The 23932-nt window shown below is 57.0% G+C and overlaps 1 protein-coding gene across 4 annotated transcripts in view; it reads left to right on the top strand.

Moving 5' to 3' along the window:
• Positions 1 to 2387: 2387 nt before the first annotated feature.
• Positions 2388 to 23932, top strand: part of Col16a1 (collagen type XVI alpha 1 chain) — a 48415-nt gene continuing 26870 nt past the window's right edge. Inside the window, exons 1-38 of one of the 4 annotated variants that reach the window (XM_015485350.2) lie at positions 2388 to 2967; positions 4506 to 4612; positions 6579 to 6653; positions 6759 to 6876; positions 7640 to 7763; positions 8025 to 8291; positions 8864 to 8944; positions 9097 to 9222; positions 9930 to 9983; positions 10246 to 10272; positions 10799 to 10834; positions 11873 to 11899; positions 12967 to 13029; positions 13253 to 13294; positions 13400 to 13444; positions 13542 to 13577; positions 13933 to 13995; positions 14315 to 14359; positions 14438 to 14533; positions 14717 to 14755; positions 15323 to 15367; positions 15519 to 15554; positions 16224 to 16334; positions 16722 to 16757; positions 16986 to 17021; positions 17095 to 17205; positions 17521 to 17556; positions 19383 to 19418; positions 19568 to 19612; positions 19924 to 20055; positions 20801 to 20836; positions 21038 to 21145; positions 21431 to 21553; positions 21663 to 21716; positions 21919 to 21960; positions 22321 to 22356; positions 22450 to 22503; positions 22666 to 22734. In XM_015485350.2, the coding sequence (XP_015340836.1) occupies positions 4540 to 4612; positions 6579 to 6653; positions 6759 to 6876; positions 7640 to 7763; positions 8025 to 8291; positions 8864 to 8944; positions 9097 to 9222; positions 9930 to 9983; positions 10246 to 10272; positions 10799 to 10834; positions 11873 to 11899; positions 12967 to 13029; positions 13253 to 13294; positions 13400 to 13444; positions 13542 to 13577; positions 13933 to 13995; positions 14315 to 14359; positions 14438 to 14533; positions 14717 to 14755; positions 15323 to 15367; positions 15519 to 15554; positions 16224 to 16334; positions 16722 to 16757; positions 16986 to 17021; positions 17095 to 17205; positions 17521 to 17556; positions 19383 to 19418; positions 19568 to 19612; positions 19924 to 20055; positions 20801 to 20836; positions 21038 to 21145; positions 21431 to 21553; positions 21663 to 21716; positions 21919 to 21960; positions 22321 to 22356; positions 22450 to 22503; positions 22666 to 22734 (2583 nt within the window). In that variant the 5' untranslated portion in view covers positions 2388 to 2967; positions 4506 to 4539. Of the gene's footprint in view, positions 2968 to 4505; positions 4613 to 6578; positions 6654 to 6758; positions 6877 to 7639; positions 7764 to 8024; positions 8292 to 8527; positions 8690 to 8863; positions 8945 to 9096; positions 9223 to 9929; positions 9984 to 10245; positions 10273 to 10798; positions 10835 to 11872; positions 11900 to 12966; positions 13030 to 13252; positions 13295 to 13399; positions 13445 to 13541; positions 13578 to 13932; positions 13996 to 14314; positions 14360 to 14437; positions 14534 to 14716; positions 14756 to 15322; positions 15368 to 15518; positions 15555 to 16223; positions 16335 to 16721; positions 16758 to 16985; positions 17022 to 17094; positions 17206 to 17520; positions 17557 to 19382; positions 19419 to 19567; positions 19613 to 19923; positions 20056 to 20800; positions 20837 to 21037; positions 21146 to 21430; positions 21554 to 21662; positions 21717 to 21918; positions 21961 to 22320; positions 22357 to 22449; positions 22504 to 22665; positions 22735 to 23932 lie in introns of those variants that run through there. The other 3 variants (XM_048815886.1, XM_015485351.2, XM_048815887.1) reach the window with 3 other exon arrangements.

Below are 23932 nucleotides of genomic sequence, written 5' to 3' on the forward strand. Positions count from 1 at the left end.
ATGGTGATACTTACCAGGATGAGGAACCAGGGAGGGACAGATCCATAGAGAGCAATCCATCATGTGTGACATGTCTGTGTGCGCACCCGTGTGCACCTATGCCAAATCCTAAGAGTGTGTGTGTGCTTGGAGGCCTAGGACCACTGCAAGACGAGGACACGCGGGCCACCTCTGCTTGGATGTATGGGGGCTCCGGGTCTATCCTGGGACCAGGCCCTACCCCAGTGCCCAGTGGGAGTACTGGGAGGGGGCCCTGAGCATTGCCAACATCTGGGCACATTACCCAAGGCCCAGGAGGCCCAGGAGCTCTACCCGGCAGTGTCAGGCAGGCTCCAGGGCAGCTGGTGGCAATTAGCAGCGTTGATTATCTTGTTGTGATGCCATCTGGGGTGAGGGCACTGAGCCTGGCCCCACGGGATACCCCACTTGCTGACTTTCTGGGGCCGAATGCATGTAAATGTGTCCACATCGATACATGGACTTACATACACACGTCAGTGTGTGCATGACTGATCTTCTTGTGGGGACAGAGTCCATGTTGCCACCTGTGTCTGTGTGCACATGTGTTTATATACCACAGGTGTGCAGGGGTCTCTGCTTGAACAGCTGAGTAATTATGCCTGCAGGTATAATTCTATGTATATGTGTGCACACGTCTATGTGTACACACGTAGCTGTGTCTGCACATTCAAACACATGCATTGCTGTATGCATACATTCTGAGAATGAAATGCCTGTCTATGTTTGGATATGTCCAGGGATATATTTCTGTGAGGTCCCCTGGTTCCTACCTATGTCCTTGTGTATCTCTTTAGGAGGGCATATGTTGTGCGTGTGCACACCTATGTGTGAACATGAGTGTCTATGGATGCATGTGGAGTGTGCAACCCAAGTGCTGCGAGAGAATGCATCTGGCTGTGTACACATGGTCAGAGTGAGGAAGGCACATGGCACATTTTTACATTGCGTTTATGATCCAAGCAGAGGGTGTGTCCCAGGCTTGGCTGTTGTGAGTGCACTTGGGGTGTTATGGGAAGGCATCTGAACTCCCCCTTCTCAGGTTCCTGGGTCCCTGACTCTGGCTGCTCTGGCCCAGACACCCACTGCTTGGGGCATGATCAGGGTAGGGGTGGGAGTGGCCAGAATGACACAGGATGATGTCCAGGCTCAGGGATGGTGGTCTCTGCTGCACCGCGGACTAGCTGCGTGATCCTGGCTAGTTACATTTTTCCTCTGCTTCCTTTCTCCAACAGCAAGATGGGGTTGAGCATAGACTTCTGCCTCACAGAGTTGCTGTAAAGATGAAGGGCAGATGTGGGATTGTTCAAACAGCCTGGCCCATACGTTTTCCCCAGTTCTCCCTGTGCCCAGCCCTGGGCAGTACTGCTGGGACTGTGCCTGCCCACTCCTCAAGCCAGAGCCTCAGAAAGTCCCACCCCCTGCACTTCCTGCCTGCTGAGCTCAGCACTTCGCAGGCCCCACCACTGTCACCGCCACATCTGGGCCCAGCTCCTCGCAGGGACCACAGTGGGGCGCCTCTGTGGCCTGAGGTAGTTGGGGTTTCCACTGACTCAGCGCCTCTGAGTCTGGAGGCGGGAAATCCCAGGCCCGGTCTCTCCCTGCCTGGGTTAGACGGAGCCACAGGCCTGTGGCTACACGCCGCTGCAGGAAGCCCACTCCCCAAATCAAGGCCCTCCAGTTGCTCCCTGCTCAGCCCCACATCATTCCTTACCACTCCTGGGCTTCCTGAACCCATTTCTCTGAAGCCCCTCGATCTTGGTGCCAAGAAAGTTGTTGGCTGCCCCTTGGGGGAGACCCTTCTGCACATGGGCTCACCTTAGTCCATCTCCCCTGCTTTTCCCTCCTCAGAAGTCTCATCTTTCATCCAACCTCAATTCCTTTTGCTTCCTTAGAACCTGGATATAAAGCAACCACCCCACCCCCACCATCCTCTGCCAAGGATCACAATAATAATGAAAACAGCAGCAAATATTTCTCCCCTATGTGACAGACCATGTCTAAGTGCTTTCACAGACTAACTCATTTCCTTTAACTAAGGTATATGAGGCAGATACTATGGTGACCCCATCTCACAGATGGGCAAGTGGAGTCCAGTGCATTTGAAGTGCATTTGAAGCCACAAACCACAGCGGAGGGCAGGGATGTGAGCTCTCCTCCTCTGGACTGAGAAGGAACAGGGCATTCCTCAGTTTCCCTACTCTGCGAATGAGGCCAGAGCAGAAGGGGTTAATTTAACGCAGGGTTGGGGAGCTGGGGATCCTCTGTCCCGCTCCAGTGCGGACAGACAGACGGACATGTTAGGCCGAGGAACTGGAAAAAACTGACCACAGAAGCCTGCGCAGCAGCCACGTCACGGGTTCCAAGATCTTGGGAGGAGGGTCTCCGCCCCCCAGCCTTCGGCCGGCGGGGAAGAGGAAGGGGGGCCCGGAGGCCCTCAACTCCAGGCCTGGCTCTTCAGGCGCTGGGCCTCCCGCCGCCCGCAGGAGCCCCTTCCAGGGCAGCTCTGGGCACGCAGGTCCCGGCTCGCTCGCTCACCTGGCGGGGAAGCGGGAGGGGCGGGCCCGGGCGCTTGGCCAGGCCGGGAGGGAGCGGGTGCGTGTCCGACCGCGGCCAGCAGCCCCTGCCGCCGCCGCCCCTCCCGCCTCCCTCCTCCTAGGGCTCGGCGGGCTGGCCCAGCTGGGAAGCATTAGCCGCGCTGGCAGGTCCCCAGCCCCTGGAACCGCCCCTCTTCCCCCACCCGAGTGGCCGGCAGTCCCGGCAGGCGTGTGCCGGCTGCACTCAGCCCGGAGAGCTGGGGCGCCGGGAAGCCGGGGACAGGCCCTGCAGGGACAGATCGAGGAACTCCAGGTGGCTGGTGGAACCCAGCCCCTGCTTCTCTTAGCCCGCTGCCCTGAGGCTGCCTGGATCGCTCAGCGAGGTGAGGATATACCCCGCCACCGGCCACTGGTAAGTGGGCATGGACTGGGCTGCCTCCCTGCTCTGGGCTCAAAGGCCCTTTCTGCCCCTGACTTGCTGTGTGTCCTGGGGCAAGTGGCATCCCCTCGCTGAGCTTCAGTCCTCTTTGCTAGGTAGGAATGAGCTCTAATCTCTATTCTGGTTCTACTTTCCCTGCCCACAAATCTGTCCCTCTGTGTTGAGGTGGACATTTCCTTGAAAGCCTGTCTCCTTCCATGTCTGCTCCCTGTAGCTCTCCAGTCAGACTGGGGCTTGGAGCGGAGGTCAGAGATTGGGAGCCGGAAGAGGACAGGAACACATCCACATTCACGCCTCCACATGTACCCACTTGCCACCCACAGTTGGCAGCTCTGCCATTGGCTGGCAGAAGCGGAAGGCCAGAATGGGGCTTGAGAGGTGGGATATGCACACTGTAGGGGCCGGGAAGAATAGGGTGAGGGCACACTTCTGTCCTAAGGAGAAGGGACAGGAGCCTGCCTCCAAATATTTTGGAACAAGGGGTCCCTTCTGTTCTCGTTTCTTATCCAGGACCAAGGGAGGGAAAGTAGGATTCCAATGGAAGGAATGAGGTCAAACTTGCATAAGAACTTCCCAACAGGAAGGCCTACTGGAGGGGTGGTCACAGGCTGGCTGTGTGCATGTGTACATATGCAAATTGGGATGTCTGGGTTTATCAGGTGTCACACACGTGAGCATACCTGTGTGCAGGTAGGCTTGTATGCACTCACCGGTACCACGTGTGTCTGTGCTTGTGCATCTGCATGCGTTGAGCTGACACACACTTGGCTCTGTGCGCATGAGCTGCCTGTCCTGGAAGAGGCTGAATGATGTATGGCTTTGAGGGCCGCTTGCTGAGCCTGCATTGATTTATCTGGGCCCATCCATCAGGGTTTAATAAAACTAAAAGACGAGCATCCATCAGCAGGGGAGGTTGGCACCAAGGTCCGGAGCCCTGGCGACCTGCTCTACCGCCTACTGTACCCATGGGGGAAGTTTCCTTGGCCCACACACAGCCCTGGAATACCTGCCAGGAGACTCATCCCAGTCTCTAGCCCCTGACCTTGTGGGTGCCTGGCAGGGCTGCGTGCGCTGAGCCCGGAACTGGAGTTAGGCAGGTACTGGGCTGCTCTCTGCCAGCGCGGTGCTCAAATACCGAATTGCTTCTCACTGTTTTGATAAATAGCCTTTACCTCAAGTTCCATCACTATCCCAACTTTCCTGGCCTTCTAGGACCTTTCTAGAGCTCTCTCAATCCAGAAAACTACCAATCCCCTTTAACTGGCACAGCCAGAGGTTGCCAGGGCCTGGTTTTAGTGCTCTGGCCAGTATTCTGCTCTGGCTGGCCAGTGTTCGTGCCATACTGGTGGTTAAATATTTTGATTATCATCCTTGCCCAGATGCTCACCCCAAGATGTGATTGGGCTCCCAATTCCAGAGCCAGGGCACCGGGGGCTGTCAGGATTCACCCCCATGTGGAGTTATGCTATGGGAATTCAGGACCTTGCCTTCCTGGTCTCTGTGGTTTTCAGGTGCTGTGGCTGTGGCTGACCCCTCTGGACCAGGATGTGGGTATCCTGGGCTCCTGGTCTGTGGCTGCTCAATCTCTGGGCCACCTTCAGCCATGGGGCAAATACAGGTGAGCTAACACAGGAGGACTGGGGCACCACAGGTCTGCAACTGGCTCCCTGAGGTGCGGGGGCCTTTGCACATATGTGATCATGTATGTACTGGTCACGTGGGCATTCATGGGAAAGTCTAGGGGCCGGGCTTAGGATGGCCTGAAGCGTTGGCAGACTCAAGCCTGGAGAGTGAGCTGGAGAGTGTGTGCGTGTGTTTCTGTGTATGCTTCTGTCCCTGAGCACCTCTGTGTTTGCATCTTGGAGTGGCTCTCCGTGTATACACAGTCCTGGGCCTCTGGGGGGAGAACAGCCCTCTCTCCAGTACATAAACCCATCTTTGCGTGCCTAACTGGGGCCAGTGGGGTGGGGAGGAGCCAGCGCTGTGTTCTCCTGCAGAGAGCAGCTGCAGCATCCTGAAAATGCCTCTGCTCCTTCTCATGGTGGAGAATTCATGCTCCAGCCCCGTGCTCCTCCTCCACCCCAACCTGGGTCTTCCACAAAGGGCTGCCCAGAAGTAAAGTCTGCCCCAGACTCTGGATAGAGTAGAGGGGGGGCATTTTCGAGGGTTCAAAGCCAGGGGAATTTGACGTGGCCAACTGCCCAGCCCTGCTGGGTGCCCTCTGGGCTGGGTGGCTGCACTGCCTAGCCAGGCGGGAGCAGAACTCCTAGAGCCCAAATCCAGCCAGCCAAGGGGATAGAAAAACCAAGGTGTGGAAGCAGAAGAAAAGGGGTTGTGCAGCGGGGTAGGTGTGACTGCCAATCCCGTGTGCTCTGTGCGTGTGCGTGCGTGAGAGAGGGCATGTGCGCGCCCACACGTGTGTTTCTGCATATGTGTATGGAGTTGTGTTCTCCTCTCTCTTACTAGGTCCCCTGGGGGGCTGGGGCAGAAAGTTTCAACATCTGTAAGGAATCTGGGCCCATTGCCAAGGGGTGAGTCACCCATGGCTGCTGCAATGCTGAAGACAGTGATGGTCTTTCTGTCCAGACCTGGGGGAGGGAGACGCCGGTGGGGTCACCATGCCCAGGAACACAGGATGCCAGGGGGGTCACCGGCTTCTGGGAGCTGACTTTACTGTCTTGCCCCAGCTTCCCCACCTACCTTGATGGCAAGGCCCTTTTGATTCTAGCCTCTATGTCTCTGATGTAGCACCTCCTCAGTACTCTGCCCAGTCAGCCCCAGAGACAGGGATCATGGCCGCCCGCCTGTCCCTTCAGGGCTTTGGAGACTTGCATTAAATTATCCCCTTCTTCGGGACCCTTTACCTGCTTAGTGTGCCCTGCCTGGGACCCGAGGCCCTGATGGTGCTCTTGAGCTTGTGGTCCTCTGCAGCCCTCTGTCTCTTCTCCCTGTTTTACTAGATGGTTATCTAGGTGAAAAGTCATTCTGTTAGCTGGGACTTGTGTCTGGCCTGCTTGTCTGCTTTGGATGTGGGAATCGGAACCCCACCCATTACAGAGAACATGTGTGCCAGCTGCACATGGCATCCCCAGTAGCACTAGTGTCCACAACTCACAAATGTGCAGATGAACACATGCACTCTTACACAACATGGAGTGTGCGCACACCTGACCCTTCCTCACCCTGAGGTGCTCCTCTGCTCCCGCCTGGTGTATATCGTGGAGGGAGTTCATGGATATCCATGGCTCCCCACTCCACCTGTGCTCTGGGGCTCCCCAGAGTTTCTTTTCTCCTCTGACTTCTGCCTTACCCTGACTGGGGTTGCTGGGAGGTTCAGGTTCCTGGAGTTCTGGTCCTGTGGTCGGTGACCTTGAGCTGGGCCTCAGTCTTCCCAGCTGTACACTGGGCTCCTCCTGGATCCCTGGGCAGCCAGGGTCAGAGTGCGAGTATGGCCTCAAGGCAGGACCAGGCTAAAGGTCCAGGACGAGGTCTCTAAACTTGCCCCTTCCAAGGTTCTCCAGGAGCCAGCTAGCCCGTACCCCATCCTGAGTCCCCCTAAAGCCCTTTGGTCCCTTCTCTTCCAGGTGAGCAATGTCCACCTTCACAGCAGGAGGGACTCAAGCTGGAGCACAGTAGTGACCTATCAGCCAACGTGACTGGTGAGTGTCCCTCTCATCCCACTCTCCCCCTCTGCCGTCTTCCTGGAGTGGACTGTGCCCTCTTCACCTGCCCACTGAGCTCTTCCTCTGGTGTCTCCCCTGAAGGCTTCAACCTCATCCGCCGACTCAACCTCATGAAGACCTCTGCCATCAAGAAGATCCGCAACCCCAAGGGGCCTCTCATCCTGCGGCTGGGGGCAGCCCCACTGACCCAGCCCATGCGGTAAAAGCATCAGTGTGACCACGGGGAATCGATACTGACCTCAGCCACACCCCAGCCACTCAATGTGGGGCCTAAGCCCAGGGGCCTTTCTGGGGGTCATGTCATCCAGGAATCAACCTGATCTCCACCTCTGGGGCTTGCAGGGTGGGCTGCAAGGGGGCGCCTGGTAGACCTACCTCCATCTCTGGCTAGTGGGTGGGACCAGGTCTGCAACCCTTGGGCACCATGAGAACACCAGGATGGAGGCAGGACTCTCTCAAGTGTGTGTGTGTGTGTGTGTGTGTGTGTGCGCGCATGTGTGTGAAGTCCAAGTTCCCACCAGTCTCTGGGTGTTCTGGCCCCTGCTTACCTCGGGCTCCATTCCCTCTTTCTTTCTGCTCTGGTCATGCTGAGCCCTCTCCATGTTCTTTTGTTTCATTTTGGTTTTGGCATCTCTCCTTCCACCCCTGGCCCAAATCTTCACCACTGGGCGTCCTGGATTCCCCAGAAGCCCTCACCCAAATCATAGTGGAGTGAAATATCATTTTCTGGGGATTCTTTGTGTATGTCCGTCCTCCCCTCCCCACCTCCCACCACCATCAGCCTTCTCTGTATTTTCGCCACTTGTCTCCCCAGCAGCCAGTCCTGCGTCTGGCATCTAGAAGGCTCTCAGTAAATGTGCGCGGAGGGAAGGAGCGCCGTGTGTTTGGAGGTGTGTGCCTGTGTGTGTCTTGGGTGGGTTTTTCAGTCCTGAGCCTCAAGCACCCCTGTGTTCCATCCCCAGACGAGTGTTCCCTCGGGGCCTACCCGAGGAGTTTGCTCTGGTGCTGACGTTGCTGCTCAAGAAGCACACCTACCAGAACACGTGGTATTTGTTCCAAGTGACCGATGCCGATGGGTACCCACAGGTGAGCCCAGCCCCCTCCTCCGCCCTCTTAGCTCCTTGGGGCGTCAGGGTAGTGCCAATCCAGCACAGCTTTTAGCCCAGTGTGTGACTCCTGGGGCTTTCCTGCTTCCCCCCACCCCCACCAGGGTCCACCCTAATTCATTTAGGATGTACTTCTCCGTTTCCCCCACCCGGTGAAATAAATTTGAGGGCCCTTGGCTTTGCTGTACGGTGGTTCTAGGGCTCTGAACCTTTAGCCTGCCCCTTTTCCGATTCTGCACAGATTTCCCTAGAAGTCAACAGCCAAGAGCGGAGTCTGGAACTCCGGGCTCAGGGTCAAGACGGCGACTTTGTGTCCTGCATCTTCCCAGTGCCCCAGCTCTTTGACCTGCGTTGGCACAAACTGATGCTGAGCGTGGCTGGACGCGTGGCCTCCGTCCATGTGGATTGCATCTCAACCTCCTCCCAGCCTCTGGGGCCCCGGCGACCCATGCGACCTGTGGGCCACGTATTTCTGGGCTTGGATGCTGAGCAGGGCAAACCCGTCTCGGTGAGTGCTGGGTTGGGCCCTGGCTTCTTCCACCTTCTGGGAGCCTGAGTGAGCGCCCTGGAGTCTGTATCTGGCCAGGTTCTGCCCTTGTTCAAAATCTTCCCTGATTCCCCCGGGACCTCCAGATGCAGCCTAGCCTGGCATTCAAGCCCTTGGCGTCTTGGTTTCTGCAAGGGTCCCTGGCACCATCTTCCTTTACGTCTCTCCATGCAGCTCTGCTCTGGCTCCACTTCCTCCTCGTCACCCAGCTCACCTAGTGCTTTGCCACCTCCGTGCCTTGGCCTGCGTGGGGACCTCTGCTGGCACGACTTCCCTTACAGACCGTCCTCTGCTGAGCCGGCGCAGCTTGCATGGACCTCCTCTTGCCTGTCACTCTGAGCCTCCTCTCCCTCTTTCCTGTACGTGCAGTTTTGTTTTGCTTTTGGTGACAGCTCTATTCTCGATGGTCTCCCAGGCCAGACTGGACTCACACTGAGGTCATATTGTGGGCTGGACATCTTTGTGCCTCATGGGAGAGCTTGCAGGAACTAGTTGATAAAAGAAAAGGAAATTAACTTGTGTATCCCCTGCAGTTTGATCTGCAGCAGGCCCACATCTACTGTGACCCGGAGCTCGTGCTGGAGGAGGGCTGCTGTGAGATTCTGCCAGGGGGGGTGAGTGGTGGCCAGACACAGCCGCTGGGGGCTGCACGCTGTCCAGGGGCACAATGGGCTGAAGATGGGGTGGGGGTCTGGAAGGGGACTTGGGGAGGTCTTAGAATGAGCCTGCCTCTGTATTGACCCCAGTCCTCCCCTACACTGAACAGTGCCCCCTGGAGTCCTCCAAGGCCCGCCGGGACACACAAAGCAATGAGCTCATCGAGATCAATCCACAGATGGAGGGCAAGGTCTACACTCGCTGCTTCTGCCTGGAGGAGCCTCAGAACAGCAAGGTGGGCAGGCACCAGAGAGATGCTCCTCCCCTGACCTACTGAGGTCACCACCACGGTCAGTTAGTCACGTGCCAAGCAAGGAAGGGCACTGGATGCCCTGTCCATTGTATACCACCCTGTAGGTTCAGGGAGGCAGCCCACTGGGTGACCCTGGCCCCTTCTACCTGTTGGTATTGAGAGCTTTGCCAGTCTAGCTCGGGCACTGCTCAGACCCTCACTGATGCCACCCAGACCCTCTGGTGAGGCCAGGACCAGTCTTGCTGCCCAGGTATTTTGTCCAGAGCAGGGGTACCTGGGGTCAGAGTCCTGGTTGCACTGTTTCCCCCCAGGGCTCCCTCACTCGCCCAGCACCATGGCCAGCTGCCCTGTCCACTCCCAGGTTCCTTGGAGGTGGCAGGGAAGCCTGGTTCCTCCCTCAGCCCTGCCCCCTGGCAGGGCCCTTGATTCCCATCCACCCGGGCTGCATGCCAGCCTTTGGCTGCAGGAACACAGGATCCCATTGATTCACAGCCTTATTTTCTCCGACATCACATGGGCACCAGGGTGCGGGGGGAAAGGGGCGCCTGTGGGGGTGGCCTCATACCCTGGGAGGTGCCAGATGCCAGGCTGAGGGGGTACCTGGGGCCCACGTGCCCTCCCTAGGTGCTCCTTTCCAGCACAGGCCCAAGAACTGCCTCGGGGGGTCTCCCTTTGCTCTGTTTGTCCAGGTGGATGCACAGCTGACAGGAAGAATCAACCAGAAGGCTGACAGGGGAACGAAGGTAGAGATGGTGGGCGGGGGGAGGAGCCTGCAGTGCCCTCTGTCTGCCCTGTAGGGGCCCTGTGTAACCCCTTGGAGAAGACACCCCCACTCTTCCTGCCTGGACAGAGCCCAGGTCGCGTAGGTGCCAGCTCTGAGCAGGAAAGAGACACAGTACCTGGCCCTCTCTAGAGAGCCCACTCCTGCTGGCTCTTGGGCAGGGGTGTTGGAAGAGTGCTTGACCCCTGAGTTCCCTGCCCACTCCCATGTTCCCCTCTTCCCAGGTCCATCAGGAGACAGCAGCCCATGAGGTAAGCCTCCCATGTGGGCTAGCCAAAGAACTCAGTTGAGGGGTATCACACAAACTTTTGGACAAGGCCTTGGGGCCCAGAGCCTGGACATTGGGGTGATGGAGGCCTATACAACCCCACATTCCTCAGAGATGCCTGGCCTGTCTGTATACTGCCTCTTCCTGGGTTGTGGGTCAGTAGCCATGGAGGGCAGCCTTGTCCATGGAACCCCTGATTTCTCTCTTCACTCTGCCTTGTCATGCCGCATGACCCAGGGCCCACTACTGTTCCACTCTGTCCCCTCATCTGGAAAATGACAAAATGGCTATGGGTCTAGGCTGGTGGGAAGCGACGGGCAAGGGTTGTTTTTTGGGATTTCTGTCTTCACGCTGCTCTCAGATCATACCCAGGACGTGTGTGATGCTCTATGGGTGTGGCATGTGCTATAAGTGTGTGTGTGTGTGTGTGTGTGTTTGGCAGGGGTGAGGTGCAGAGGGCTGATCCCCAGGACTCACAATTGACCTCCAGGCCTGTTCTCCCCTTTCAGTGTCCACCCTGTGTCCATGGAGCCCGAGAGAGCAACGTGAGTGAATGGAGGGTGTGCAGGATGGGGTGGGTGAGGGCTGGGCGTGGATGTGGCCTGGAGTCGGCTGGGCTGCCTCCTGGTTGAGGACAAGGGGGTCTTTGTGCATGTTCGCACTCCCTCCCTGCTGTCTCCCTGAGCTAGGCCTGACCCCACCCCCATCCCCACCAAGCCAGGGCTGCGTAGAAGATGGCCTCCTGCCCTGTGTTGGGGTCCAGGGTGGAATGGGCATGGGGTGGTGGCTGGCAGGATGGGATCAGGACTTGGCTGCTGATCCCATCTCTGCACTCCCCACAGGTCTCTGGCCTGCTCTGTTTGGAAGGCTTCACGCGTCACCTTGCAGGCCTAGGGAAGGGGCGAGCTGGCTCAGCTCACACAGCCCCGAGCCACATATTATTTCAGGGCCTGAGCAGATTTTCCTCTTCCCCTTTGATAACTGGCTCTAGCCCACCTTCCCTTTGGGGGTCCGGAAGGACCAGGGAAAGGGGCTCTGTGTGAGCCCAGCTGGTACCCAACGGTGCCTCTTCCTGGGGCAGCATGAGTCACTGCTTTTCCATAGTTTGACATTCTGACATGTCACGCCCCACCTCCCTTCAGCTCCAAGCCCCCAGATTTTGAGGGACACATCAGGAAGCTCCCTCTCTGCTGCCTTTTCCTCTTCCTATCCTGTCCTCCACCAAATCTAAGGCTGATGGTCCCCAGATGTGCAGGGGTTACCATGGCAACTGAGTGCCATGTTATCCCAGCAACTGGGGGGTGGGGCTAGCCAAAGCCAGGCAGTTAGAGAAAGTAGATTAGACCCCTCTGAAAGATCCTAGGAAACAGGCCTTGCCCCTCATTTCCCACTGACCCAGTTTTAAAGCCATGGAAATAGAGTCAGCATACTGACCAGCCTGGGAGGCAGAGAAGGGGCTGAGATTCAGGCTATGGGGTCCTGACACTATGCTGTGTGACCCTAGCTGAATTGCTTGCCCTCTCCAGGCCCCTGGTTTCCTCCCCCTGTCCCAAGGCATAATACTCTCTTCTTTGTCCTCTCAGGTCACACTAGGTCCCTCTGGCCCCAAGGTGAGTCCTGATAGCAAACAAGGTGGTCTTGCCTTCTTTGGTGGCCCCATCCCATCCCATAGTGTGTAGCCCTGTGGCTGTCTGTTTATATCAGGACTCTCAACGGTATGAGTGTGGGGTGATTAAGTGTGTGTGCTGGACAGAGCAGGGACTTGTGTGTGTACAGAGATGTCAGGGCTGCCCTTCTCTGATGCCCTATTGTGCACTAGGCCTGGGGCCACACGTGGGCACATCTATTACCTTCTTGATCTGCTTAGTGCTTGTTCTGCAGGGTGAGTGCTCTCATTTTCCTCCAGGGGAAAGAGGCCTTGCTGTGCCTATGTGTGTAGGACTGGGTGTATCAGAGCCGTATGTATGGACATGGATAGATGCCTCTCTGGGACACATGTTTGCATGTGTGACCAGGGGTTGAGCCGAGTACCTGTGCCCAGGGGACCACAGAGCTGTGGGTAGTGGGGTGGGCGGCACCTGCCTATGCTCACGTGCGATGTGACTCCTGGAGCCAACTTCAGGGACAGTGGACTGTGTGCCAGGCTCTGTGCCACCACCCTGCCTGTAGCATCCCACTTCTTCCTTGCCACAACCCTCGAGGCAGGAGCTGGCATGAACCCCATTTTATTAATGGGGAAACTGAGGCTCAGAGAGGTGACATGACTTGCCCTGAGTCACATGCTGGCAAGATGTGAACTCAGGCAGCCTGATCCTCAGCCATGGTGGGCTTCTCCACCTGCGTGTGTGTGACTGTGCATGTGTGTCTGTGTACTTCTCCGGATGTGTTGCATGAGCTGCACATGGGCGCGGTGGACGTGATACCCTTGCCATGAGACTATAGGTTTGCCAAATATAGCCTCTCGGGGTGGGAGGAGCATGTGGACGGTGCGTATGGAGTCCATGTGCTGTGTGCACGGTGGGGGTTGTGGTGGGGCTGGATGCTGGGCACGCACATGTGTGTGGGGGGGTGCGCGTTCATGGAATGGGTGGTTGGAGGAGCCCAGGAGTGGGGAGCACTTCCTGGAGGCTCCCACATGCTCCCTCTGGTCACAGACACCATCTGGCTTCCTCCACAGGGAGGGAAAGGTGAACGAGGCCTGCCTGGTGCATCAGGCTCCAAAGGAGAGAAGGGAGCACGGGTAGGTGCCCCAGCTGGGTCCTGGGGGTGGGACAGGATGTGAGCCATCACCCCATCCTCTCAGCATCAAGCCTGACCCAGTGGGGGCTGAGGGCAGGGTCCCTCTGGGGGTCAGCGTGTGGAGTCCTCTGTTTTCCAGGAATACCTGGGCCTTTCCTCATATAGCAGGTCTAGGGTGACTCCCCCAGGAAGCCCCAGCTCAGATCCCCGTTCCTCACCCCCAGGGCAATGACTGTGTTCGGATCTCCCCGGATGCTCCACTTCAGGTAAGACCTGAGGTGAGGCCCACTTGAGGGCCAAGACCGGGTCAGCTTCTCTGCACCCCATCATGCCAGCCCGGGGCCCTCTCAACACCTTGTCTCCCTGTTCAGTGTGCAGAAGGCTCAAAAGGAGAGAAGGGGGAGTCAGGAGGCTCGGTGAGTGAGGGAGCAGGGAGCGGGCAGGGGTGGCGGTCAGGGCCACCATCTCCCTTCCTTCCTCATCCCTCCTCTTGTGTCCCCCTCCTTGCCTCAGGGACCCTCAGGACTCCCTGGCTCCACAGGCCAGAAGGTAACAGGCCTAGATTTGGAGTGGCGGGTGTCGGGGTGGTCTGCAGGCCCTGTAGCAGGAGGGAGGTGTCCAGGGTCTTCCTGGAGGATGGTGACAGTGGGCAGAGTGGGTAGTCCCCTCCCATTCCTCCCAGCCCCTGCACCTTGTCCCAACACCCACCCCACCTAGAGGAAAATGTCACAGACTCCCTGAGTAAGTGGCCTGGCTGGTTTTGAAGCTCTGCCCTCCTGTGGAAGCCATTCAGTTTTAGGGGAGGCAGAGACCAGGGCTCTGGAAGGCTGTCGCCCCTCCCCCAGGTGGAGCTTCCCAGGCTCTTCCAATCCTTTCCTGGTCACTTTGCCTCTTCTTTCCCCAGGGCCAGAAAGGCGAGAAGGGTGATGGAGGCCTCAAGGGCTTGCCAGGAAAGCCAGGCCGAGATGTATGTTGCTTGGGACCCTCCCCCACTACAGCCCCCAGCCTGGGATGGAAAGGCTAAAATTTAGCCAGGGCATGCCCCCCACCGGCCCTTGCTCAGCTGGGAGGACAGGGCCCAGGGAGGGGAGCAGCTGTGCTCAGGAGGCGCAGCAAGAAGGGGGAAGAAATGGCCCGGAACCCAGGCCTACAGACCCCTGCCTCAGTGTCCTGAGGATGACATTTGACAACCTGGAGTGGGGCCAGGGGGCAGGCAGTGAGGATGGACGTACTGTCTCAGTGGGGAGGTGTCAGGCTGTCCTTCCACCCTGCCCTCCTCCCCACAGGGCCGGCCTGGAGAGATCTGTGTCATTGGGCCCAAGGGGCAGAAGGTGAGTGAGGGTCTGGAGGTGCAGAGGGCAGTAGAGCTGAGGTGGCCACTGTCTCACACCCACTTGTGTCTGTGCCAGGGAGACCCCGGCTTTGTTGGGCCTGAAGGTCTGGCAGGAGAGCCTGGACCCCCCGGTCTTCCTGGGCCCCCTGGGATAGGACTGCCCGGAACCCCAGTGAGTGCCCTGTTGTCTCTCCTGCTGTCCTTTTCTGAGACCCCCCCTCTCACCCTGGCCATGGCTGGGGAGGGTAAGGCCTGTCCAGGGATCCTGGTTGGAAAGGGTTTAGGGTGAAAGATGTCACTGTGCAACAGTGATGGGTCCCTGGGAAACTTCCATCCACCCTGTTTCTGCCCTCAGGGGGACCCAGGTGGCCCTCCAGGCCCGAAGGGAGACAAGGTAAGCCCAGGCAGGGTTGGGCACATGGAGGGGGGCTCCTGCTCAGTCTAGAAGGGAAGAAATGGGGAAGAGGGGTTCCTGCAGCAAGCGTGTCCCAGAGAGGAGGCCAGGCATTTGACTAAGGTGGCTTAGTTCAGCCTGGCCAGGCCCTTGGTGCTCACTGAGGTGGGCCTTGGCCTGTGTTCCAGGCAGGGGACAGGCAGGGGACAGGCAGGCCTAAGCCTGGTAATGACAAATTGGCTTTCATTGCAGGGCCCAAGCTCCTTTTTGATGAGCAAAAAGCCCTGAAAATATCTGTCCCTGAAAATGTCTGTTTGTTTGTTTGTTTCCTCTGGGGTCACTCAGGTCACCTCCTCACCTATTACCCCAGGGAAAGGTACACAGAGGCCTCCTTTTCTATCTTCTTTTGTTTGAGTTAGACATGGAGGAGAACAGGGAACAGGAAGGGAGGGTTTACTGAACAGATGGGAGATCTGGCAGAGAGTGTCCTGCCATTCAAAGAAGGGACTGGATGGGGAAGGGGAGAATGGGCTGAGGTCACATCTTTTAACCTTCTTCTGACCACAGGGCAGCTCTGGCACGCCGGGAAAGGAAGGCCCTGGTGGCAAACCTGTGAGTGGCCCTGATCTGGTGGGGGAGGGTGTCCCTACCCAGCATGCCTGGTCTGTTCTTTAAGGCCTCTGAGGGTGGGGGCTAGGTCCCTGGGCTTGGCACCCCAGTGCCCCCACCCTGTCACTAATGCCCCCTGCTTCTTCTCCAACAGGGGAAGCCAGGGGTACCAGGGATGAAGGGAGAGAAGGTGAGTCCCAGGCCTGGTTGCCCAAGGTTGGGGTGGGAGTGGGAGCCCCTCTCTGCAGATAACACAGCCTCGAGGCTCTGGGTCTAGGCTGCTAGGCCTTCCTCCATGTCCCTCCTCTTCTTTATTCCTGTGGAATGCACGTGTGGTATGTGGCTCTGCCATCCAGGTGGTCTATGAATGAAGCAGGTCAATGAACTAGCTCCCCTCAACCCAAGCTTCAGCGGGACGCGTTCATTCCTTATGGCTTGCTGTGGGGTGTAGTTTTGTGACGTCCAGGAGGTGTGTGTCGGGTAGGAGGCCCCTGCAGTGTTTCTGCTGTCCACATTTTTTTTTTTTTTTGGTTCCAGGGATTGTACCCCGGGGTGCTTAACCACTGAGCCACATCCCCAGGCCTTTTTATTTTTTTTATTTTGAAACAGGGCCTTGCTAAGTTGCTTAGGGCCTTGCTAAGTTGCTGAGGCTGGCTTTGATCCTCCTGCTTCAGCCTCCCAAGATGCTGGGATTACAGGCATGTGCCGCCACGCCCAGCCTTTCCGTCCACTTCAATGTTGGGGACAGTGTGCTGGCCACCTACCCAGTATCTCTAGAGCTGGTGCAAGTAGGAGGCACTTGACGTTCCCTGGGGTCTCAGCCCCATCCTGTGCTCCTGTGGCCTTTCCTTTCTTCTAGGGTGACCCCTGTGAAGTGTGCCCAACGCTACCTGAAGGGTTCCAGAACTTTGTGGGGCTCCCTGGAAAGCCAGGGCCCAAAGGGGAACCTGGTGATCCTGCACTAGCCAGGGTAAGTGCCACGAAGGGACACCCCTCAAACACACACCTCACACACAGAGACCAACCTTGGGGGCATGATCATAGAGAGGAATGGGGCAGAGGGACTCGGTGCCTCTCATGGCCACAGAGATTGTGGGCAGAAGGTCAAGGCCATAAGGGGGTATGAACCATAGAGCTTAGGGATGAACTAGAGTGTCACCCCAGGTCTCCATGGCAACCTTCTAGGACTCTCCAAGAGACTTTAGGATGCCTTTTGGGGAAGCTGGGGTGGACCCAACCCTTATTGTGAGTGCCCAGCCTGTTATTGGCCAGAGGCAAAGGAAGGGAGAGGGCTGGGCTGGGCTGGGGTCTTGGCCTGGTCTCCCCACCCCACTGTCTCACAGATCCTCTGTTTCAGGGGGGCCTGCAAACTGCCGGACAAAAAGGTGATCGGGTACGTACAGGAGCTTTCCATGGGGGTGATTTCTCCTGGCCTCATTTCCCTCATTTGTTACATGGGCTGGCTGACACCTATCTTTCTGCGGTGCTGATCTTGAACCCTGGGACCCCTGGGTATTTGAAGAGCATGTGTTGGGTCACCTTGCTGTCCTCATGTATGGCTGTGGAATTTGGGGTGCCCTGACACGCCCAGTCTCAGCTCATAAACCATTGTTCTCTACAGGGAGACCCTGGCATCCAAGGCATCAAAGGAGAGAAGGTGAGGGAGCCCCTGCCCTGGCTGCCCGTCTGCCTTCCAGGGAGCCTTTCTGATCCCTGCCTTCCTTCCCCAGGGGGAGCCGTGTTCGTCGTGCAGCCCAGTTGTAGGAGCCCAGCATCTTGGGCCCTCTACAGGGGCTAAAGGAGATGTGGGCTTTCCTGGCTCTGGTTTGCCTGGCCTCCCGGTGAGTGACCCACCCTTGCCATGCTGGTGGCCTTCCTGGCTATTCAGGCCCTAAGTCTTTGGGCAGGGACCAGGAGGCGGGCCATGAGGCAGGTGTCCCAAGCCTGTATCCTGATCCCTCCCTCCATCCCTGCGCTGCCCTGGGCTATTTACCCTGGGGTTTCCTCTGAGCCCCTGGAGGTGCCATTTGTAGCAGAAGAAACTGTCCAGCTACCTGCAGGGTGGGCATCAGACCTTCCTCTTTCTGGCTGGACACTGGGACATTGGGGTCTTGGGAACAGGCAGGTGCTGTGACTCTGTCTTGGTTGTTTTTCAGGGGAAATCTGGGGCTCCAGGGCTGAAAGGAGAGAAGGTGAGACCTGGGCTTGATGCGAGGGGTGCCAGGGCAGGGAGGCAGGGCAGGGGTGGCCCTGGGCAGGGCACAGGGGCAGAGATCAAGCTGTAAATTCACAGTGAAATGCACTCATCAGTGTTTTGCAGACCAGAGACAAAGAATTGATTTCTGAGAGCCTTCATGTTCTCCAAGAGAATTCTGTCGTGTTTGATGATAATCTAAAACCCTTAAGCACATTCAAGACTATATTATAGTAAAATAATATTTAGCATTTCTTTTCTGCTTAGTATGTGTTGGGCACTGTTCCAAGTCTTGCACATACATTAACTTCTTTTTATTCTCCCTGCACCTTATGGGGAAGGTGCCCTGTTTGTTATTCCCATTTTAAAGATGAGGAAAGGGAAGCAGAGGAAGCTACCCAAAGCCACACGGGTGTTTGTAGAACTGGGATTTGAGCCCAGGAAGTCTGGCTCCAGAGTCTATAATCTTCACTACTCGGCCGGGTCACTCAATTTCAGTGCCCGTGTTAACGTTTGTATTCATGATTGTGTGGGAGACAAATGACAGCGTTGAACTTCTAATGGGGTGTTACTCAAATGAGGGGTTCTGTGGGCGTACGAGCACCCAAGTGTGAGAAATACCGAGCCACGTGTGCAGACTCGACTCGAACGGGCAAACCTCATGGCATTTCTCAGAGTTTCTGTGCGCCTCCCCGCCCGCCCCGCCACCTGCTTCTCCTTCTAGTCTTTTCCATGTCAGCAAATGTCATGTATTCATATCCCCAAATCCCAAACGTGGTGTCATCTTTGACTCCTCCTTTCCCTCTGTCATCCTCCCCACCATCCCCTCCAGCAGGTCCTGTCAGCTCGCTTCTCTCTACCTCCGCTGCAGCCACCTCAGTCTGGGTCCCCATCATTTCTCACCTGGATGGCGGCAGCTCCTCTGACCTGCCTGGGGCCTCTGCAGCCCTTCAACGGTCCATTTATCATCCAGTAGCTAATGTGGCTTTGTAAAAAGGAGCTCAGATCACATTTTTTCCCCTGCTTACAATTCTTCAGGGACTTGACTTTGTGCCACAGTCCTACTGGGCTTCACCCTGGATGACCCCACCCTGCCTCCCCTTCCAAATTCGTCTGGTCTTTCCCTCCTCTGCTTTACTGTGCTTTAGCCATACTGGCCCTCCTTCCATTCTGGAATACCTCAAGACCATTCCCACCTGTTAGATTCTCTACTGGTGGCTCCCATTAGAAACATCTAGAACATTTTTCCTCCTCACCTTCCCCCTAGGTTTTTTTTTTTTTTTTACCAGCTGATCTTATTTTTATCTCTCTGGCAATATAATGTGTTGTTCCTTCTCTGACTGCCTTGTCTAAAATGAGCTCCCATCTTTCTGTCTCATCATCCTGGTTGTCCCCTTCATAGCATTCATCACTGTTTTTGATTATTGTTTAAAAAGTTCCAAGTGTGCAGTCTCCACAAGGTGTTTTGTCTGTGCTGCGCACAAACCCAGCACCCAGCCAGAGCCCAGTACAGAAAGGCATTCAATAACCAGCTGTTGGGTAAATGAATTGATGCCCTCTGGGTGCTGGATCCCGGGCAAGGGTGGAGCTGGGCTCTGAAGTGAGACAGGAAGCAGAAACATAGTTGCTAGCCTGTGGCTGCCACAGGCTCCCTTGGGGACTTGGGGAACTCCTTTTCCCCTCTTCAGGCCTCTGCTTCTCCGGGCAGGAGACAAGAGGGTGACCTAGACATCCCAGGGGGCTGCTCCTGCAGTTCCAGGCTCTGGATAGCCCTCTGCCCGCCGCCTCCTGCCTTTGACCATTTGTTCTCTGTTTGACCCTCAGGGTAATTTCGGGGAGGCAGGGCCAGCCGGCAGTCCGGTAAGGATGGTTGGATGGCAGCAGCTCAGGGCCAGGGGGGAGGACAAGGCCGGGGTGCTGCCCACTGCTTGGCAACCTTATAGGCCTGGGCTGTGCCTCTGCATGGCCCAGGGTGAGGCTGGGCATCATATTGGCTCCTTCTTGTGTAGGGGCCACCAGGACCAGTGGGACCAGCAGGTATCAAAGGAGCAAAGGTGAGTCGGGGGCATTCCCTGTGTGCGGTGGGCACCCCCCCAGGGTGGACACTCATCTCGCTCTGCTGTTCACCCTGTGGGCTCCTCACTGCCTGCAGGGTAAAATCCAACTCCTTAGCCCGGTGTCAAGACCCTGATGACCTGGTCCCCACCCAGGTTTCTCTCCTGTGTTCCCACTGTCTCTCCTAGATGCCCCCTGCCCAGCAGAGGAGCTATGTCAGCTCTGGCTATATTTCATAGCCCCAGATCCCAAGTGGAGCCCTAGGGCCCCGGGGCCTAGGGACCCCTAACCCGGCACCCTTGCTCTTCAGGGGGAGCCTTGTGAGCCGTGCCTGGCGCTGTCCAGGCCTCAGGAGGGGGATGGCCGTGTGGTGCACTTGCCTGGCCCGACTGGAGAGAAGGGGGAGCCTGGGCTTCCCGGCTTTGGCCTACCAGGAAAGCAGGTGAGTCTGGGGGCCTCTGGAGGTGGCTGTGGGCAGGGCTGGAGAGAGCGGAGGAGTCCCTCTGGCGTCTCTTGACTCCCTGGGCAGAGTAGAGCACTGGAAGTACCTGGAGGGGTTGGCGCCTCTGTCTTTAGCAGAAGGTGTCGTGACGACTCTGCCTGGGACACAGCAGGGCAGGCAGGAGGGGCACCACCCTTGGACCAGACAGACCTGGCTTCTAATCCCAGCTCTGCCTTTTCCCGGATCTTTGGCTTGAGTGCATCAGTTCTGTTCTCTGTGCCTCTGGATTCTGCCCGTAGAATGTGGTCAGCTGCCCTTGTGTGAAGCTGTGAGCAGCAGGCACAGGCACAGCAGAAGCGACACTTACGGCCCTGAGCATTACTCTCGTCACTGCTTTAATAGTAACACTAACATTGAATGGCAGCCTAGGGGACACTATGTGCCATGTGCTGCTCTGCGCACATCAGCTCATCACATCTCACAAGAACCCCATGGGCAGAAGCTCTACTAGTTTATCACCCCCCATTTGACAGATGGGGAAACTGAGGCACATAGGTAAGGTAATTTGTCCATGTCACACAGGCAAGGAGTGTGGCTCAAGGCTCCTCGTCACCTACACAAGATTCCTCCACTAGCTGAGAGCAGAGAGTGTTTTTCTTTCTGTCACATCCCCTGGTCTAACAGGGCTGGGTGCTCAGGTGTGTCCAGCGTGGGTGAATGGGTGCTGGGAACGCTCTCTCCTCAGGGCAAGGCCGGAGAGCGTGGACTGAAGGGGCAGAAGGTGAGAGAACCTGGGCGGGCATGTGGGGGGGACCAGCCCTTCTCGGAGGCCCTCCTTTTCCTGGCTGCCTTGTGCCCACTGTACTCCCTTCCCAGCCCCAGCCCCAGCCCCAGTGAGGGACTGTGAGTGCCTGCAGGTCCTAAGGGGGCAACCTGCCCCCAACTGGGCCACCCCACACTCCTTGAGCCCCACTTCTTACAGGGTGATGCTGGGAATCCCGGAGACCCTGGAACTCCAGGGAGCACAGGACAGCCAGGGCTGTCAGGAGAGCCTGGGGTTCGGGGACCTGCAGGGCCAAAAGGAGAAAAGGTCAGTCAAGGGGCGCAGTTTGTTGCATGGGCAAAAAGAACCCGGGTGGAAGTGAGTGAGGAGGAATTGCAGGGCAAGCATGAGCCTCGAAGGAGGCCGGGATCACTGAGTGGAGGCTCCGGAGCTTGTTTTAGCTTGGAGCATTGGGGACCCATTTTGGTTTCCCAGGCTGACATGGGGGCAGTAGAGAGGTAGGACTTTCAAAGGGGTGTGAGAACCCCTTTAAGTGCCTGTGGCCTGGTTGCTAGTCCTGGCTCCCTGGCTCCCATCTCCATCTCTGAGCAGGGTGATGGCTGCACTGCCTGCCCCAGCCTGCAGGGGCTGCCGACCAATATGGCTGGATTGCCTGGGAAGCCTGGCCCCAAAGGAGAGCCCGGCCCAGAAGGTGTGGGCCGGCCTGGCAAACCGGTGAGCTCCAGCTGCCTGCCCTCTGGTCCTTCCCTCCTGGGCTTTGCCTTCTCTTCCTCCTGCCCCCCACCCTTTCCCGGGGTGATTCCACAGGCCCCTTGTCTTTTAGGGCCAGCCTGGCCTACCAGGAGTTCAAGGACCCCCAGGACTGAAGGGCATACAGGTATGTGTGAGTCTGGGGCCTGGACTGCAGCTGTGTGAACCAGAGTAGGGGAACTGGGGGGGCTGAGGGCTTAGAGAGGGAACGGGGACAGGTGTAGAGTGGGGAGAAGGTGAAGGCTAAGGAGGTAAAGGAGAAGAGGCTGGGAAGAGGGTGAAGGGTGAGTTACGAAGCTTGAGCCAAGGATGCACTTCTGCCTCTTCAGGGGGAGCCAGGTCCTCCAGGAATGGGAGCCCAGGGGCCCCCGGTGAGTCTCCAGCCTTACCTGTACCCCACCCCCCTTCCCTCTCCTGCCCTTACCTACCTCTCTCTACCTCCTGTCAGTAGCCCACTCCCTCCCTCTCCCCAAAGCACAGAGCTCTGCCTCCCCCAGACACTCAAGGGCCCACCTCTGGAACCAGGGGTGGGCCAGCAGCCCTGACCTGCTGTTGCTCTCGGGGTCATGGCTTTAACCCCCATGTCTCTGACCCTCAGGGTCTCCTTGGGGAGCTCTCCTGACATTGAGCCGGTAGATACCCCCACCATGGCCAGGTCTGCCAGTGGGATGGGGCCAGCGGGGCAGGTTGGCTGGGCTGCCACGTCTCAGCCTGCCCTTTCTAACTTACAGGGAGAGCCTGGAGCCCAGGGTGTGCCTGGCATGCAGGTATGTCTGCCTTGGGCCTGACGGAGACCGTGATGGAGACCAGCAGAGGAAGGGACAGTCTGGGATAAGAAATAACTGTGTTTCCATCTACAGGGATTTCCGGGACCTCGAGGACCACCTGGCCCCGCTGGAGAAAAGGGTAACCAGGTGAGCCTCTGCCTCTGTGGGCGTTGGACCCAAGGGACACAGGGGCGGGGGCTGAGTGATGCCAATCGGAGGATGGTCCAAGACCCAGTCTGATGTATCACAGCTGCTGGATTATACAGCTCTAAGCCTGTCCCTGCAGTCTTTGTGTCCTCTCTTCCCCAGGGATCTCCAGGGCTGAAAGGAGCCACCGGACCCATGGGACCCCCTGGTGCCAGTGTTTCTGGACTTCCGGTAAGAGTTCCCTCTGTGCTCTATGCTGGGGATATTGCTGGAACCAAGACACTGCTGCTGGGAGGAGGGCACGGAGCTGACCCTGCCTGTCCCACAGCTTGAGCAGGAGAGGGGAGCGTCCCTCAGCCTCAGGGAAGGAAGGTGCTCTGGGGGAGAGCTCTTGCGTTGTAACAAAAACGATCGCCACAATCTTTTTACTGTCCTCTGTGGTTTTTTAGAAATATTTTTATTAATTTTTTTCCTTTTAATTCACGTGTAGTGATTGCACTTATTTATGGGGTGCGGCGTGATAATTTCAATACATGTGTACAATGTGTAACGATCAGATCAGGTACTTGGCATTTCCATCTCATATCATTCCTTTGGGTTCAGTGCCTTCAGCTCTTCTTCTGCTTCTTCTCAAATGTTTAATAGGTTATTGTAAACTGTAGTCACCTACTGTGCTATGGAGCTCTAGAAATGGTTCCTCCTGTCTACCTGTGTCTCGGTACCTGTTATTCAGCCTCACTCCGTCCTTCCCCCTCAACCTCTAGAAATCACCTTTCTACTCTCTTCAACTTTTGGGGGGGAGCATGGAAATTGCTGGGGATTGAACTCAGGGGCACTTGACCACTGAACCACATCCCCAGCCCTATTTTGTATTTTATTTAGAAACAGGGTCCCACTGAGCACCTTGGTTTAGCTGAGGCTGGCTTTGAACTCACGATCCTCCTGCCTCAGCCTCCCGAGCTGCTGGGATTAGAGGCATGCGTCACCATGCCCAGCTTACTCTCTTCCACTTTGAGATCAACTTTTCTAGTTTCTGCCGAGGAGAGAACGTGCCCACCACCGTGTTGTGAGCAGTAGCTGTGCTAAGGCCCGGGGCTAAGCTCTGAACACACAGCCTCACTTCTTCTCCCAACAGCCCTTGAAGGGAACTGTTATTGTCCCTGTTCCCTAGATAAGGAAGGCCAGAGAGTAAGGGGCAAAGCCAAGAACTTGAAGCCTGACCCTACTTCCAACCTTGGAGCCGCTAGAGACCGTCTATACCAGTACTCCCTGGGAGAATGGTCGGACCTGTGCTGCACTGCCCAAGAAAACGATTCCCGGTCATAAAGACATTTCCATTGAACAAATTACATAGATTAAGTCATAATAAGTGCATTTTCTCATTTTAGTCATCAAAGACCTGTCTAATAGTCAGCTTGCACTCCACATG

This window comes from Marmota marmota, unplaced genomic scaffold (assembly GCF_001458135.2).
Source record: "Marmota marmota marmota unplaced genomic scaffold, marMar, whole genome shotgun sequence".
Taxonomy (NCBI): domain Eukaryota; kingdom Metazoa; phylum Chordata; class Mammalia; order Rodentia; family Sciuridae; genus Marmota; species Marmota marmota.